This window comes from Portunus trituberculatus, chromosome 44 (genome assembly GCF_017591435.1).
Source record: "Portunus trituberculatus isolate SZX2019 chromosome 44, ASM1759143v1, whole genome shotgun sequence".
NCBI lineage: Eukaryota > Metazoa > Arthropoda > Malacostraca > Decapoda > Portunidae > Portunus > Portunus trituberculatus.
Genome location: NC_059298.1, coordinates 209,276 through 225,049, shown reverse-complemented (window position 1 = coordinate 225,049; position 15,774 = coordinate 209,276). Strand labels below are relative to the sequence as shown.

General features: G+C 36.2%; 3 protein-coding genes across 11 annotated transcripts in view; 2 read left to right on the top strand and 1 right to left on the bottom strand.

Annotated features, from left to right (window-relative positions):
* Positions 1-155: 155 nt before the first annotated feature.
* Positions 156-6,041, top strand: LOC123518857 (trafficking protein particle complex subunit 2-like protein). 3 transcript variants are annotated; one of them, XM_045279911.1, is made up of 5 exons: positions 156-392; positions 1,840-2,012; positions 2,538-2,601; positions 3,363-3,442; positions 5,411-6,041. In XM_045279911.1, the coding sequence occupies exons 1-5, from the start codon at positions 360-362 to the stop codon at positions 5,451-5,453; spliced, it is 393 nt and encodes a 130-aa protein (XP_045135846.1). In that variant the 5' UTR covers positions 156-359; the 3' UTR covers positions 5,454-6,041. The 3 variants fall into 3 exon arrangements, with proteins under 3 accessions (XP_045135846.1, XP_045135845.1, XP_045135844.1); XM_045279910.1 differs by having other exon boundaries at positions 174-392; positions 2,514-2,601; positions 3,363-3,452; XM_045279909.1 differs by having other exon boundaries at positions 184-392; positions 2,514-2,601.
* LOC123518856 (alpha-ketoglutarate-dependent dioxygenase alkB homolog 7, mitochondrial-like) lies at positions 3,475-14,978 on the bottom strand. 5 transcript variants are annotated; one of them, XM_045279905.1, is made up of 6 exons: positions 14,476-14,958; positions 12,914-13,131; positions 11,570-11,743; positions 9,104-9,228; positions 8,462-8,615; positions 3,475-3,911 (listed from the first exon to the last, which is right to left on the bottom strand). In XM_045279905.1, exons 1-5 carry the CDS (start codon positions 14,741-14,743, stop codon positions 8,462-8,464), a joined length of 939 nt encoding a protein of 312 aa, XP_045135840.1. In that variant the 5' UTR covers positions 14,744-14,958; the 3' UTR covers positions 3,475-3,911. The 5 variants fall into 5 exon arrangements, with proteins under 5 accessions (XP_045135840.1, XP_045135841.1, XP_045135839.1 ...); XM_045279904.1 differs by lacking the exon at positions 3,475-3,911 and adding an exon at positions 7,130-7,338; XM_045279906.1 differs by lacking the exon at positions 8,462-8,615.
* A 112-nt stretch (positions 14,979-15,090) lies between these two features.
* Positions 15,091-15,774, top strand: part of LOC123518854 (probable low-specificity L-threonine aldolase 2) — a 39,418-nt gene continuing 38,734 nt past the window's right edge. For 2 of the 3 annotated variants that reach the window (XM_045279902.1, XM_045279901.1), the window contains exon 1: positions 15,091-15,239. In XM_045279902.1, coding sequence (XP_045135837.1) covers positions 15,232-15,239 — 8 coding nt within the window. In that variant the 5' untranslated portion in view covers positions 15,091-15,231. The remainder of the gene's footprint in view (positions 15,240-15,774) is intronic. The other variant, XM_045279903.1, reaches the window with a different exon arrangement.

The following is a 15,774-nucleotide window of genomic DNA, read 5'->3' as shown; positions in this document are numbered from 1 at the left end:
CTGCTGGGACTGTGTAGAGAGACGAGTGAAAGGATGATGGAGGCTGTGAAGGAGTATCTGGAAAGAATGTGGCGAGCGAGGTGTAGGGATCATTAACGAAGAGAAATGCTACTTTTTTCTTTCTTTTTTTTTCTGTTTTGTCTTTTTTGTCCTCTACAGGAGCAGCCGATCCAAAGGCCTGGCTCTGGAGCGATCCCTAGCCATCTGTAGCATCAAGATCAAGATCAACACAGATTATTTCGACTATAACGACTGGATACTCGTTTCGTTTTTTTCTTTATGAATGAGAAGACAAACTTAACCGATAATTACTTACAATCAGTACGTAATACCAAGGAATTGTGTGAAGTGTTATATCGATGGCGGTGTGTGTGGCAGTGATTGGGAAGGAGGTAATTATGCTGGTATTCCTTGTTTGCTATTGTTAAGTATGTAATTAAATTAATGTAAGTTTTGGCACTCTGACGTGGTTACTGAAGTGGTAGCTTCAAAGTTTGTTTGCTGGATAACTGAATAGCATGTAATATAGGAAAGACAAGTTTTCTCAATTGTCCCGAAGACTTCTGTTATTAAATTTGTAGTATCAATTCATACTCGCCTCCCTACTCTCTCTGATAATCCCCTAATCTGTTGGACATCAAGAAAGTTTGAAGTTTCAGCCACTACTTCCATCTTATTTATCTTTGTCACTGTAGCCAGTAAGCATAGGAGCCAAGTGGTAATGCAGGTTTGGTAAATTTGTAGTTTCAACCAATATACCCTATCTTATATTTTTTTTCACTATATCTAAGAAGCTTGGGGACCTCATGGGAAAGCGGGGTTTTAGGGTGGGAAGACCAAAAACCTAACTTAACCAAACGTGACAGACAGACTGCTACAGCATCTGCACAATATGAATAACAAACACATGAACACACTTAGTACCCTCTGACTGACTGCTGTGGAAGGATCCAGAGCTAAAATTGAGGTAAATCTTAGATACTCTGTCCTGAAGTTATTAATTTCTGATAGGGTAAAACAGGGTTAGAAATTCTTGTAGAAGTGTGATCTAGACTGAGAATGTGTGTAGTTACGTGTGGTGTATTGGTTGAAAATGCAATAAATCCACAGATTTTTTGGGGTGGGAAAGCCAAATGAGGCATTTCTTACATTCCTGACAAGGGTAAGGATGAGAAACAGCACAATTTAAAAATTAAAAATTTCTAGGCTATTCATAGCTAACATAATCTTAACTTACTTGGGGACCTTCTCCCTAAGCATTCTAACATCACCAAACCTAACTACCTAGTGTCCTTTGCTCCTTCTCTTCTTGGACCTCCTTATGGATACTGATATGACCTAATATTATACCAGTGTATCACATTAACAGGAAGTGTACTTACAAAATCAAGATGTACTGATCCCTGTGTTTCTCATTATCATAGGAAAAAAATTAGAAGACCTAAATCACAATCATGCATCTGTCTCTTATCATGATGGAGGTAAAACTGATGTGGCAGCTGCCATGTTGCCTATCATACTTTCACAGAAGACTACATGTGAATTAATTCCAAAGTACACTGATTATTTGAGTTACTGCTAGTACTGAAATGTACCATACTTAATCATTGCTTTTTTTTTTTTTTCTATAAATAATCAATGTAAAATATGATTAAAAACAAACTTATTATAATCATGTACAATAAAAAAAAAAAAGTAATCATAATGAAAAATGAAAAGTAAGTAATCATAATTTAATCACAATCAGAAAAGTATTCCAGACCATAATCAAAATGAAATCTTAATAATTTTTCATAATCATGCCCATGTCTGATCATCCCTGTTGCTTTACCTTGGCAGAATAGCCCACTGTATGTGTGGGTGGGCAGTGGGCGAGAGGAGCTGCATCTGCACTACTTGGCTCACACAGGGCTAGATGTAATACAGGAAAAGGTTGCAGCTGTTAGCAAGACCCCTGGAGATACACGAGAGTTGTACTTGGGTCTCTTGTATGCCTCTGAAGAGTACAAGGTGTATCCTTTTTGTTGAAGACCAAGGACTGTACATACCAGGAAACATTGTATGGAAATTGTGTATGCAAACAATTGATAAACATTTGAGAAATATCCATCCTTCCATCTATTCATGTATCCATCCAACCATCCATCCATCTTTTCATTTATTCATCCATTCATCCATCCATCCATTCACTCATCTATCTATCCACTCCTCCATCCATCCGTCTATCCACTCATCCATACATACATCAATCCACTCATACTCAAACATCCATCTATCCCTCCATGAAAACTTCCTTAAATGTTTCCCCAAGTGTTCACAAACAGTTCACACACATTAGGGAAACATTAAGAAAAAATCAAAACAGTGTTTCTAAACAGTGCTTCTTGGTGTAGACAGACTTTTAGGCACTTTCAACAAATAAGACAAACATAAAAGTATTATCAGATTCTCTCTCTCTCTCTCTTGATTTATCTTGCTTCAAACTTTTCCCATGTTCCTTAACTACTTTACAGCTTTGGCTATACTACAAATACTAGAGTCAAATTTGTAATCATCACAGATGCAGCCAACACCACTCTACGAGACAATGAAATCAGAATGGTAAGTGTCATCAGCAGCTGAAAGTTACCCATAAGTTGTATTCATGTTTCATTTAAGTTTACCCAACATAATCACAACTAACTCTGGTCTTAATCCCTTTCAGTTATGAATTACAAAATCAGATCTTTATTATAATCATTATACATGGCTATTCCCTTTTCTCTCTCTAGGCAGACATGTTTTTATTCTAAACTTTGGACACCTTTCTTTTTTTATTGTTTGGAAGCTATTATGTATGCTTTTATGTTATACATCTGACTACTTCTAGTTGCATTTCCATATTTTTTTCACTGTTATTCCACTTTAACATGTAGACTCTTTCATTATTCAGAGCATGTCTAACCAATAATTAAATTCATCCCATATGTTCTAAAGTATCTCAACTGTTAGAGATCTTGCTTCCAAAATTAGAAGATTGCACACTGATGTACAGTACATTTAATCCTTCACATATCCCTCACTAAGCAATGATAACTCAAGCAGTAGGACCTATAATGGTTGAAATCCTTTAGAACACGTTTGTAAAAGTTCATTATCAGGGAAAGACTTTATGCTTACCACAAAATAAACAGTGACTTAGACACTTTTTTCCCGTGACAGACACGTACGTTCAAGTGTATGTTCATCACCTTTTGTACTTGAAGTCTAGTGATAGGGTTTGACATGATAAATGTAGACATGCTTTTCAAAATTATTGTGATAAAGAAAATGTTTCTTCCATCTCATGCATGTGTATCTAATCTCTGTATGTCTTTTGGCAGATGTTCCGACGTCTTCACAACATGTACACCAATGTTGTATGTAATCCTTTTTATATCCCAGGAGAGCAGATCACATCCAGGTATAGTATGGTAATTTTCATAATATGTCATACTCCTTACCACATTTTAATTATTTCCACCATTACAATTGTAACCAAACACTTCAGTATACAGTGGAGTTCAATTTTAGTTGAAATATGAAATTCTACCTTAGCTAAAGCACCAATCTAGTTAATGTGATGTAGCACACAGTGATCACCATCTGTTGTTCCCATTTTTCTTCAGTGAGGGCCAATGGCAATTTTGCTAGTGTTGTGGGACAGTTGACATGCCTGGCTGTGGCTTTTTTGTAAGGTTCAAACCACTCAGCATTGTTTCATATCTCCAATCTTTAAACATCCCACAGGCTATACACTGCCATGGTTATCTTCATGTCATGGTCATTCCAGTCACCGTGGAAACATCACAGATGACACGCAGGGTTGTCGTAGCCCTCCATGCTGGGGTCACAGTGTTATTGGTATTGCCTGTCATTTCATATTCACCTCACTGCAGGGATACCAATGTGTATTAAGTCAACAACTACTTTTCATTGTCCAACATTCTGCTGTGTCAGAATGATTTGTGCACATATTCCACTGATACTTCTCTACTGTTTACTTTCTATCATAACTGATCATCTAATGGTAAGATAATAAACACACACACATACACACACACACACACACACACACACACACACACACACACACACACACACACACACACACACACACACACACCGCGTAGTATAATGGTTAGCACGCTTGACTCACAATCGAGAGGGTCGGGTTTGAGTCCCGGAAAGCGGCAAGGAAAATGGGCAAGTCTCTTAATGTGTAGCCCCTGTTCACCTAGCTGTAAATAGGTACGGGATGTAACTCGAGGGGTTGTGGCCTCGCTTTCCTGGTGTGTGGAGTGTGGTGTGGTCTCAATCCTACCTGATGACTGGTCACTATGAGCTCTGAACTCTTTCCATAGGGGAAAGACTGGCTGGGTGATCAGTAGATGACCATGGTGAATAATACACACACCAGGAGGTGGAGGAAGTGATCAGGCTAGGAAGATACAGTGAAGGGGGTAGGAGACTTGTGAAAATGAGAATGATATCCCAAGTGGCAGTAGAGGAAATTATGGTTAGGAAAGGGAAGCTGGCCGATGATACTGAACACAAGAATATGTGGATAAAAAGAGATATGAACTTAGAGGAGAGGGAAAAGGAGAAACTGCTAAGAAATAAAGCTAAGGAAAAAGTGGAATGTATTAAGTGATGAAGTTGTTACAGCATAATGTTCATAACTTAAAGAAAAATTGGATAAATGGAGACATTGAGACAGGACACCATGAGCTTTGCTTGGACCCTGTACAATACAACTAGGTAAATATGCAAAAATTTAGGGAAAACTTGCATAAAAGTAGATATGGAGACAGGTCACAATGAGCCCTACTCGAACCCTCTAATATACAACTAAGTAAATGCGCACACACACACACACACACAAAAAAAAAATATATATATATATATATATAGCTGGTGGGTTGGAACACAGGGAATGTGGTGGTGAGAGGACAGCATTCCCTTGGGTTTAGGAATCAGTTACTTGAGAGTGAAGCTGTCCTACAATTAAAATTTTAACATAGTAGCTGTATCAGAATTTTAGTCCTTTTCAAAGAAAAGTAAATTGAGAGAGAGAGAGAGAGAGAGAGAGAGAGAATGGTGGGGATTTAGATGGAGAAGATTGGCAGGGAGTATGAAAAATTCAGAAACAAGGAAGGACTGGGATTGAGAGGTAGGTATGGAGTGGGGTTAGGAAAAAGGTGTGGCTAAATATACACGTGATATTTAACTGTTAATATTCTTTGAGTTGACATATAACTTTAGCTGAAAATAATTGTAGAAAGGCTGCTTCATTAAGGATGGAGCCAATTGTACATTATAAGTTAAATCTTAAATTTTTGCTGAAAAGAAATATTACATTGAAATCACAAATTTTCTGTTTTCGTTACAGAGAATTTGATAGGGGTGTTGCAGCGCTGGTGGCTGGAAACTAGACAAAGTGTTCACCTTCGGATCTTATTTTAGTTGGTAATAAGTTTTTATACTTATGTGATGTTCATACTAATTAGTTGACTATTTATGCTGTAGAATAGAATTAACAAGCTTATTAATCCACTATCACATGTTCTGAAATGCTATATCAAGTACTTTTCTGTGATGATATTATTATATTGTTTGTGTGAATGCATTTGCCAGTGTCTATCAGTTATTTGAAGTGTTCAGTAAATTGATAAGCAACTTAGTTTTGTACTATATGTGTGGCCTATTTTCCCTTATATTGTTTTCATTGTAAAAATGTATTGGTAACTAATCATGATCACTGAGCTATAAAGAAAGTTTTGTTTCATGTGTACAATTGTATTTAGTGAATCATGTTAAAATTAATAATCATAAAACTGCATTATATTTTTTTCTAATTTACAGGCTAATCCCTAATTTAGTAAAGGTTGTATTGCAATGTTCAGTTATGACCAAAGGTAAGATGGCAAAGTAATAATTATTTCAGGGTTTCTCTTTGATTTACATGCAAAACCCAATAAGGAAGGCTTGTAATATAAATCTTCAAAGCAGTAACTATAGCATCTTTGGTCCTTATTTTGAGCAAAATTCATATTTACAAATAAAAACCTCAAAAGATAAATTGTAGTCAGTATAAGGAAAGACAAGGATAAGGATAACATTATGGTTAAGGCAAAAATCTTAGTAATCCTCACACTGAACAAAGGTCAAATATTTGTCAATCTCACCTAATATAATGTAAGTTGGGATAAAAAGCATAACTTACACAGCTTTATAGTATGAGCATATTTGAAACACTTATTTTCTTGAACAGAGGAAAACCACGAAGAATGTGCATATATATATATATATATATATATATATATATATATATATATATATATATATATATATATATATATATATATGTGTGTGTGTGTGTGTGTGTGTGTGTTTTTTTTTTTTTTTTTTTTTTTTTTTTTCATTATTAAAAAGACTGGTATAAATGTCTGTATGGTTGAAGAAATAAACTGAATATGTCTGACTTGAGAATCAAGTATATGTACTAACCGTGTTCCATACATGCTAATAAACCATGTTTAATATAAAATAAAAATTCTAATAAAAAAAGGTATGATGAATTATAATTATTGGTAGTCTCCTTATTTGTTTGATTTTGCCCATAATGTTGCATGAAATATACTAAACAGGAGAATGGGCGGGATTGCTTTGCCTTTTGGTATAAATCAAATATATAATTATATCAGGCATCCTTAAAAAATGTATTTGAACAGTCAGGTACATATATACAACTGCAAATTTTCTCATTCCAATCCCTAAAGGGCAGGTGGCATCTATAATTGAAATAACATAGAAGGCAGGTAGTGTCTATACTAGTTGTCTTTAGTGGTCTTATTTTAAAATTTCTGTGAGAATCTTTTTGGCTTGCAAAAATTCTTCCCTCACAACAATGTCTCCCCACACACACACACACACACCGCGTAGTGTAGTGCTTAGCACGCTCGACTCGCAATCGAGAGGGCCAGGTTCAAATCCCGGTAAGCGGCGAGGTAAATGGGCAAAACTCTTAATGTGTAGCCCCTGTTCACCTAGCAGTAAATAGGTATGGGATGTAACTCGAGGGGTTGTGGCCTCGCTATCCCGGTGTGTGGAGTGTGTTATGTGGTCTCAGTCCTACCCGAAGATTGGTCTATGAGCTCTGAGCTCGCTCCGTAATGGGGAAGACTGGCTGGGTGACCAGCAGGCGACTGAGGTGAATCACACACACACATTACATGTCATAGCAAAGGAGGTCACCCTTGGACACAGCTGTCTTTGAAATAGTGGGGATTGCAGCGCTGCCATCACACATAGTGATGCCTGTGAAAATAAAGAATGGTGAACACATTTAAAATAACACATGAAAAACAAGGAGAGATTATGACGTTATTCCTAGTGTGTGTCTGTGTTTCATATGGCTGGATGTTTTGTGCGCTGTTGGTGTCTTTCGTTCGTGTGGTAAAAACACACCAGAAATGTTACTGAAATGCATATGTATTTGGTAACTCAGATTGTTGGAAAGCAATATCCAATTAAAATTCATAAGGACATTGGGCAGCAAGCCATTCAACATGAAAGTGATGATTAGGAGCATTAAGGGGTATTTAGAACTGATGTCAAGGATTTTCTGTCTGGGTAAAGCATTGGAACCCATAACACTCAGTATGACTTATTATTTCCCTGTAAATTGTTCAAACTGGACAAATGAGGGTCTAAATGTCTGTTTTCAGGGTCAGAGAATATCACAAATAAAGAAAGATTGGCCATTTCCTTATATGGATAGTATGCATTTTAGATTGCAGGATAAATGTTTGTGACCAACCTTGTTATTCTTCACAACTTTTAATTTGTCTTAACACTGTTAATCTAACTTATGTGAACGGTAATTGATTTCAACCTAAACTACTCCAACAACAGACCTAACCGAATAACACTATTAATAATAATAATGATAATAGTAACACTACTACTACTACTACTACTACTACTACTACTACTAATAATAATAATAATAATAATACTCAAACAAAAAAAAAACATGACTGGGCAACTTTCCAATAGACTGGTTTCCAATGCACTGTTATCAGTATCAGTAGTGGTATTGGTATCATTATTGGTAGTAGTATTGATATCAGCCAGGCCACTGGATAACATAAAACAATTGAACACAGGCTAAGAAAAGGCAGAAAGTTACTTCACTTCATCAACACCACAGACACAGCACATTGCCTACAGAGTATGAGTTTTTGGGAGACTGAAGAGGAAAGTTTGGTAAGTGTGATGATATTACATTTTTATCAAACAATCAAAGCAGAATTGAGAAATTAGTGATGGAAAATGACCTATTTTTTGCAGAATTGTCAAAACTAGTCTAGTTGGGAGGGATGTCTGCAAGAGAAATCTTCATCCTTTAATTAAGGGTTAAAAGCCACACTACTCCAACCTATGATTGGGTGGCACTATCAACAGGTGACTCTTCTGTAGGCTGGTTACGGCTTATCACAGACACTCTTCTTCCTCTCTCTACTGCCTCACCACGAAAGAAGGACTCTTCTTCACCCAAAATTTCATGAGTGAAGTTGTAGCGTGACTCATCCCTGTCACAAAGAAAATCTGCTTCATTGCACAGTCTAACTCAACAGTAGTAGTAGTAGTAGTAGTAGTAGTAGTTGTTGTAGCAGCAGTAGTATTTGCTACAACTGATACTAAGTTACTAACAATTTAGTGATGCCCTCTGATATACGAGAAAGATGTAACTGGCTGTAATGCTCTATCCTTGTGGGTAAAAAAAATTATCTGAAGAAGAGCTAGATCTTTTGCTATGATAACTTATTATTTGACCAGAAAATAGAACAGCATGCTAAACAATCAGGTCCCAAAATTTGTAAGTCAGTTTCTCAATTTTTTGCATTCATCATACCATGAATACATAGACATTACTTTTTTATCTCTTTTAAGGAGGGGCACAGGGGAAGGGCAAAAAAAATTCCAATAAAACAGGCCCATTGAAATCCTTGTTTAACTTTGTAAGAGAAAGTAATGATAACTAAAATATGTATGATAATGCTCAGGAATAAACACTTGCCTCATTATATAGAGAGATCTTCTTTTTACCAGCACATCTACTACTTGATCCTCTAACTTCACATGCCTGAGCCTCATCACAGCATCACTCAATAAACATAAACCAGAGATGGTGTTGCCACAAAACTGTTGAAAACAATAAGATTTCATACATACACTCTAGAAAAAAAGTTAGGACAGAATTTAAAGCCAAGCAAAAGGGAAAAATAATATAAATATTTTCATCTCTCAAAATATACTCTATATTTCTGCCTAAATGAAGATATAATTTTTCAGGAATAAGATTTATTAAATCTTATTAACTATAATACCTACTACATGACATGATACATAACCAAAAATATTCAATTTCTTATGTAAATCAGAGATAGTGCAACTTTTGTTGCATGCATTAAAGAGAAACAGGAAAGGTTGATCAGAGAATCTGAAAAATCATGATGCAAAAAGACAAGAGTAAATGTGGTATGCACATTAAAAGTTATGAGAAACAGTGAGGATGGATACATAAGGTACTCATATAGTTCTCAATGGCAAATTATTAGAATAGATACAATAGTTCGGATATCAACAGTGAGAAAGGATAATCTGTGAAAAAGAATTAAGCCATAAGATGAGAGCAAGAGCTATGATTTTAGAAATGCAAAGGAAAGATCGAAGGAAAGAATAGAATATTTGAAGGGAATCCTGAAAAGATATTTTTATTTGGCTGCAAGGCATGGGCTCTAAATGAAAGGTCAAGGAATAGATCAAAGGTGCTATAAATAAAATTCTTAAGAACAATAACATGAGTGCTAGTTGATACAATGAGAAACAACAATGCAAAACATGTGTGGAAGCCACTGTATCTTGATGAAGAGGACACAACAATATGCTGACTCAAACAGTGACCAAGTAAAGGATGTAAAGCTAGGATTAAGAAAGTGCTAAGCCACAAATACTTTGAGAATGCAGGAAAAAAGGCATCGACTAAACCCCAGTTATGGTGAACACTCACACTGAATTTTACAGTTATTGAACATAATGAGGCTTAGGCTGCATTTACACCAAGCAAGTCGAGTTGCATCAAGTCAAAGCAAGTCACCATGCGTCATGACTCGCCACCACCTTTTATACCATTTAACATTGATTTCTATGGATCTTCGAGAAAACCATTCACACCGAATGCGTCGAGTCTAGTCAAGTCATGTCACATCGCGTCGCATCGTCACAGATAGAGCTGGACCCATTTTCTCATCAGTTACAGCGAGTCCATCGACATGTGCATAATGCAAGTGGAGTTCTTGATTAATTAAGTGCGAGAGCGCCCTGCTATATATGATCCCAATGACCGTAGCCACAGGGATCATGATGTCATAAGTTCTCTGTGGAAGGTTTTTTTGGTTTTTCTGGATGGTTCACCAGGTCTGGGAATAGATGAGAAAAGCTTCCGAAATCTGGCCTCCTGGTGTTTGTTACATGTATCCAGATTTGTTTACCCTTCTTGCGTCTGCGACAGCGAAGCAACAACAAAACAGCTACCTCTGCGAGGGAACATTCATCCATCCTGAAGGAAATCACACAGGTAACTGACTACTGACTTGACTCGTGGTGACGCATTCGATGTGAACGGAGGTAAGTCAAAATGACTCAAGTCAAATGACGCTCATGACTTGACACGACTTGACTCGCTTGGTGTAAACGCAGCCTTACTGATCTGCTTTATCAAACAAAGGACAGTAAATGAGGCAGAATGTTTGGTCAGTGGAAGTGGGGGATGTGAGTGATGGTGAGAGGGAGGGATAGAGAGTGGGGTGGTAGTGATGACAGTGGTGGTGGTGAAGCACACACTATGTGCATATACACTGCCTCTGCCCCAGTCTCACAGTGACAATTGTAGTTGCAAGTTTTTGTGCTCATATGTATGTGTGTATGTATCTATAATATAAATGTATGTATGCCTTTTTGTTTACTTGTTAGTAATGTATTCTTGTTTACTTGGGCACAGAAGATTTTGTTGTTTTATGTATATCCAAATAAAGTTCATACTGTATAACTTATATATAATGTGAGTTACTAAATCTACAGTATATGTGAGGTTAATTTTGGAACACTGAATTTTCTCCTCATATAATAAGCAAAAGTTTAGTGTATGTACAGATTGGAGCAGAGTGAGTCAGAGCAATATGATATGATAATGAACAATGAAAATCAAAAAGATGAAAAAGTAACAGAAGAGAATGAGAAAATCCAAGTAGAATGAGTCTTCCATGGAGATGACAGCAACTACACTAAAAAGAATTTGACCATAAATATATTATTTATTTTATTTATTTTAATATTTTGGCATGTGCCTACATTTTCATGGATAATAAAATGTACTATAGGTGTTATTTCTGGCCAACTCCATTGTATGAAGAGTCAATACCCTTAAAATTTAAAATAAGTAGTTAAAAGATCAACAAAATTCTTAAATTATTGTGTGACTGACCCTCACGCTGTCTACGTGTGGCTTGATGACTCCAGACTTGGCCAGGTCAAGCACATGTGTTTGAGGAAGCTGTTGACAGGTGTCAGGAAAAGCAGTTTTACATATTCTATCCAAAATGCAAGAGATCTGTTGGCTCCACCTTGACCTTTCTACCTCACGAAATCCATGAATGGCCTGCAAACCAAGAAAATAACAAATAGTAGTACATTAAGCATTTTCAGAAGCAAAACTGTTGCATGAGCAAAAGGAAAAGCAAACACAAAATGATTACTCCCCTGATAAAAAGAAAAAAAGCTACTATCACTAAAATAAGGAGACAAAAAATAAAAAAAGACATTATCATGGTGTACAAATGTATTAATAGAAAATAAGAGATTCATATGACAGATTTTGCAATGTACAACAATCCACACTAAAAGGGAACAGTGAGAAAAAGTACCAAAAAAAGAGAAGAAAGATTAGGAAATATACATATTTTTTCTGACAGGATAATCAGGCAATGGAATGCATTGACTGAGGAAATTGTAAGTGGCAGGAACATTCATAGCTATAAGGATAAATATATCAGATAAACTTTCAAAGATGGGACATTATAAGCCTGACCCAATCTCACAGAAATACATAAAGATCTCTATTGTCTGCAGTCTGTGGCACTCTCTCTCTCTCTCTCTCTCTCAGTATGGAAGTTTCATTATCCGTGCTTGCACAATAACATCCAAACAAACATATATCTAGCAATTCACACAAGCAGGCCCCCCCCCCCCCTCTCTCTCTCTCTCTCTCTCTCTCTCTCTCTCTCTCTCTCTCTCTCTCTCTCTCTCTCTCACCTGGTCGTGTCCACCATCCTCATTTCTGATAGATTAATTTCTCATTATAGGAATGAAGTCCCTTTTTCAGTCATAACATTCATACTGTCATTTCATCCCTTTTATGGTCTTCTTCTGCCTTAAACATCTTGAATCATATCCAGTTAATTCCACCAATCAATGTTCCACCCTCTCTATGTTCTTAAACCATTTCAATACATACTCATTTTTTACTTCTAATTCTCTCTCACTCTATCCTCAATGCCTCATCTCTGTTATCGAACATATGGACTGAGTATCTTGAGAACTGATGAATGTGAATAACCAAAGAAATGTAAGTGACATGCAGAGATATGACATAGCCCCAAAGAAAAGCATATCAACTTAATAATACAAGTATTTGCATGGATTTTTTTTTTCTCAGGTAGAAATGTTTAAAATAAGAGAAAATTGTTATTTCTAGTGAGAAGAGCTATATATATTACTCAGTGATAAAAATTTTGCTCAATTTTAGATGAAAATGGTATCACCTCCTTACATCATCCCAGTGATCAAATTCATACTTCAGCCTCTTGAGGTGAGGCTCCACTTCCTTCATGAGCATTGCTTCCTCTGCTTCAGTTACCATGTCTGGTACCACTGTAAAGCTGGAGGACACACTGGCTATTGTTTCCGCCAGACATGTGGGATAGAAGTGGAAGAATTCCGTATTTTCATCTACAGATGTGTGCTGATAACTTGCTCTGTCAATTTGTCCTGTTGGTGGGAAAAAAATTCTGTTAAATCAAAGAATTCTTGAAAATTTACTAACCTGAGCCACTTTTCTTTATGTCTATATCTCTATGCTTGACAGTACAATAGCAGTATGTGTAATAGACCTATTTCAAATACAACAATGAACAGTATAGAGTAGGCAATAGGTAGAAGTGAGACGGGAGAGGAGGCTTGAACATGACTGTTCTATTAACGCTGGTAAGCTCGCAAACAAGTCATAAAACCTTGCCGTAACCCAAACAACGCGATAAGGGATATGCACCCGTCAGCTTCTTGAATAATGTATCCCATTGGTCACATCCAGGGACAACTCCACGTGGAGTACATTTCTATTGGTCAATTACTTATCTGACGTCATGCTTCCAGCCTCACCGTCCTACGATCTACCATTTTCATAAGGAGATCTGTACCGGCGCTCTTACCCTTTAGACGTGACTCCTGTAACAGTCACAGAGAGAGAGAGAGACAGCAGCGTGAGTGTGAAGTGTGATTGAAACAGTGCCAAACCTTGTAAATTGTGAAGAACATCTATTTTGTAATAAACAAAGAAAAGGAACATAATCTACTTATTGACCAAAGGACAAACATCCGCTACCACGATATACACCGGCCCGGCCCGTAAATATGTACTTGTAGTAATAGCAGCAGCAGCAGCAGTAGTAGTAGTAGTAGTAGTAGTAATAATAATGATAATAATAATAATAATAATAATAATAATAATAATAATAATAATGATAATAATAATAATAATAATAGTAATAACAACAACAACAACAACAACAACAACAACAACAACAATAATAATAGTAATAATAATAATAATAATAATAATAATAATAATAATAATAATAATAATAATAATAATAATAATAATAATAATAATAATAATAATAATAATGATAATAATAATAATAATAATAACAACAACAACAACAACAACAACAACAACAACAACAACAATAATAGTAGTAATAATAATAATAATAATAATAATAATAATAATAATAATAATAATAACAACAATAATAATAATAATAACAATAATAATAATAATGATAAAAATTTATAAACAAATAAATAAAATAATAATAACTAGTGTAATAATACTAGTAGTAATAATAAAAATACTACTACTACCAATAATAATAATAATGATAAAAATAATAATAATAATCAAATTATTATTATTATCCCATGTGCCCCCAAGCTTGCTGAGGGGAAAAGGGGTATTTAAAAATACTTAAGGAGGTGCTAAATATTGGTAAGATTTACTATTACTATTATTATTACTTTTATTATCATTAATTTAGCCTGCAAAAGTCTAACCTTTATCCCCATTTGTATGGATGTCAGTGTAAGGTCTTCTTGCTTCACCTGGGGGAAAACCTGTGAGTAACCTGCGGCCCACCTGCCCCTTAAACCTGGACGGTTGAGGCTCAACATCTGGGCGATTTTCATGATGGTCTACACAACCATAATTTGAACAGAACACTGGCACTTTATTTTGCAACACAGATAAAGTTCTCGCTCCGTCTTTTATAATGCAGGAGCTTCTAGTGAATGCTTGCTTTGTCAGGTGGCAAAATTTCAACATGTTGTATTACGGGCGATTATTAGTGAAACAAGCGAGTAGTATTATGATCACTCAGCTCCACGCCTTGCATGCTGTTCTTATACAACATAACAATAGTAACTTCGTACTGGATATCTTTCAGTAATTCCTACTCTTTCTAACCACTTCCCAGTGCCCAGCCACTGCCAAGTTGCCAACAGCCAGCCTCCGGCCTCCGATCAGCTGTTTGCCTTGACGTCATCGTGATTCGTGACGTCATCATTCATAACAAACACAACACGTGGATTTCCGTTTTTTTTTTTTTGTATTATTATTATTGTTGAGCTGATATTGAACTTGGAAAATTATATAATTATCGTAGAATTTCCCACAAAGAAGAGTAGATACGCGATTAGATTAGATGATGACGTAAGGAGGCTGAGGAAGTCTGCCCAGCAACCTGTTGGTGACTTGGTGAAGTTGGTGTGTGGCTACCGCCTGTCCCTGACGCTGTGTTACCTTTTAGCAAAATGGTTAGGTAAGAGCTAAACTGCAGTGTGACACGCAGAGCTAGAGTGCGTACATGTTAGATGCTGTGTTGAAGCTGGAAATAATATTAAATATTTAGTTGTACAGAATGAACTAATGTACCTAAGCTTCAGCCACCAGCTCACCTCTGGGGTTGGCTACCCAAGGTCTCAGTAGTCAGGCAATTATATTTTTAATGGCCTAGAATATTGGGGAGCCAAGATCTGCTGACACACCAGCCCTTCTAACAAACATTGCGATCCATGTAATATATAAGGAATGCAAATTTAGTATCTTCAGTCTCGTTTCGTAGGGATTCATACCCCTCATCCTCTGTATCATTTTGCTTTTAGACATTCTTCTATGCTATGCACTGATTTTAATACTACACCTATATCCTTCCAGTGGTGTCGGCACCAGAACTGCACAGCATAATCTAGATCCTCTGATCAGGACGTTCATTGATTATGCTGCACTGTTCTGGTCCCATCAATATAGGAAGGATAGATGTCCATTAAAATCGGTGCAAAGGAGTGTGTAAAAGA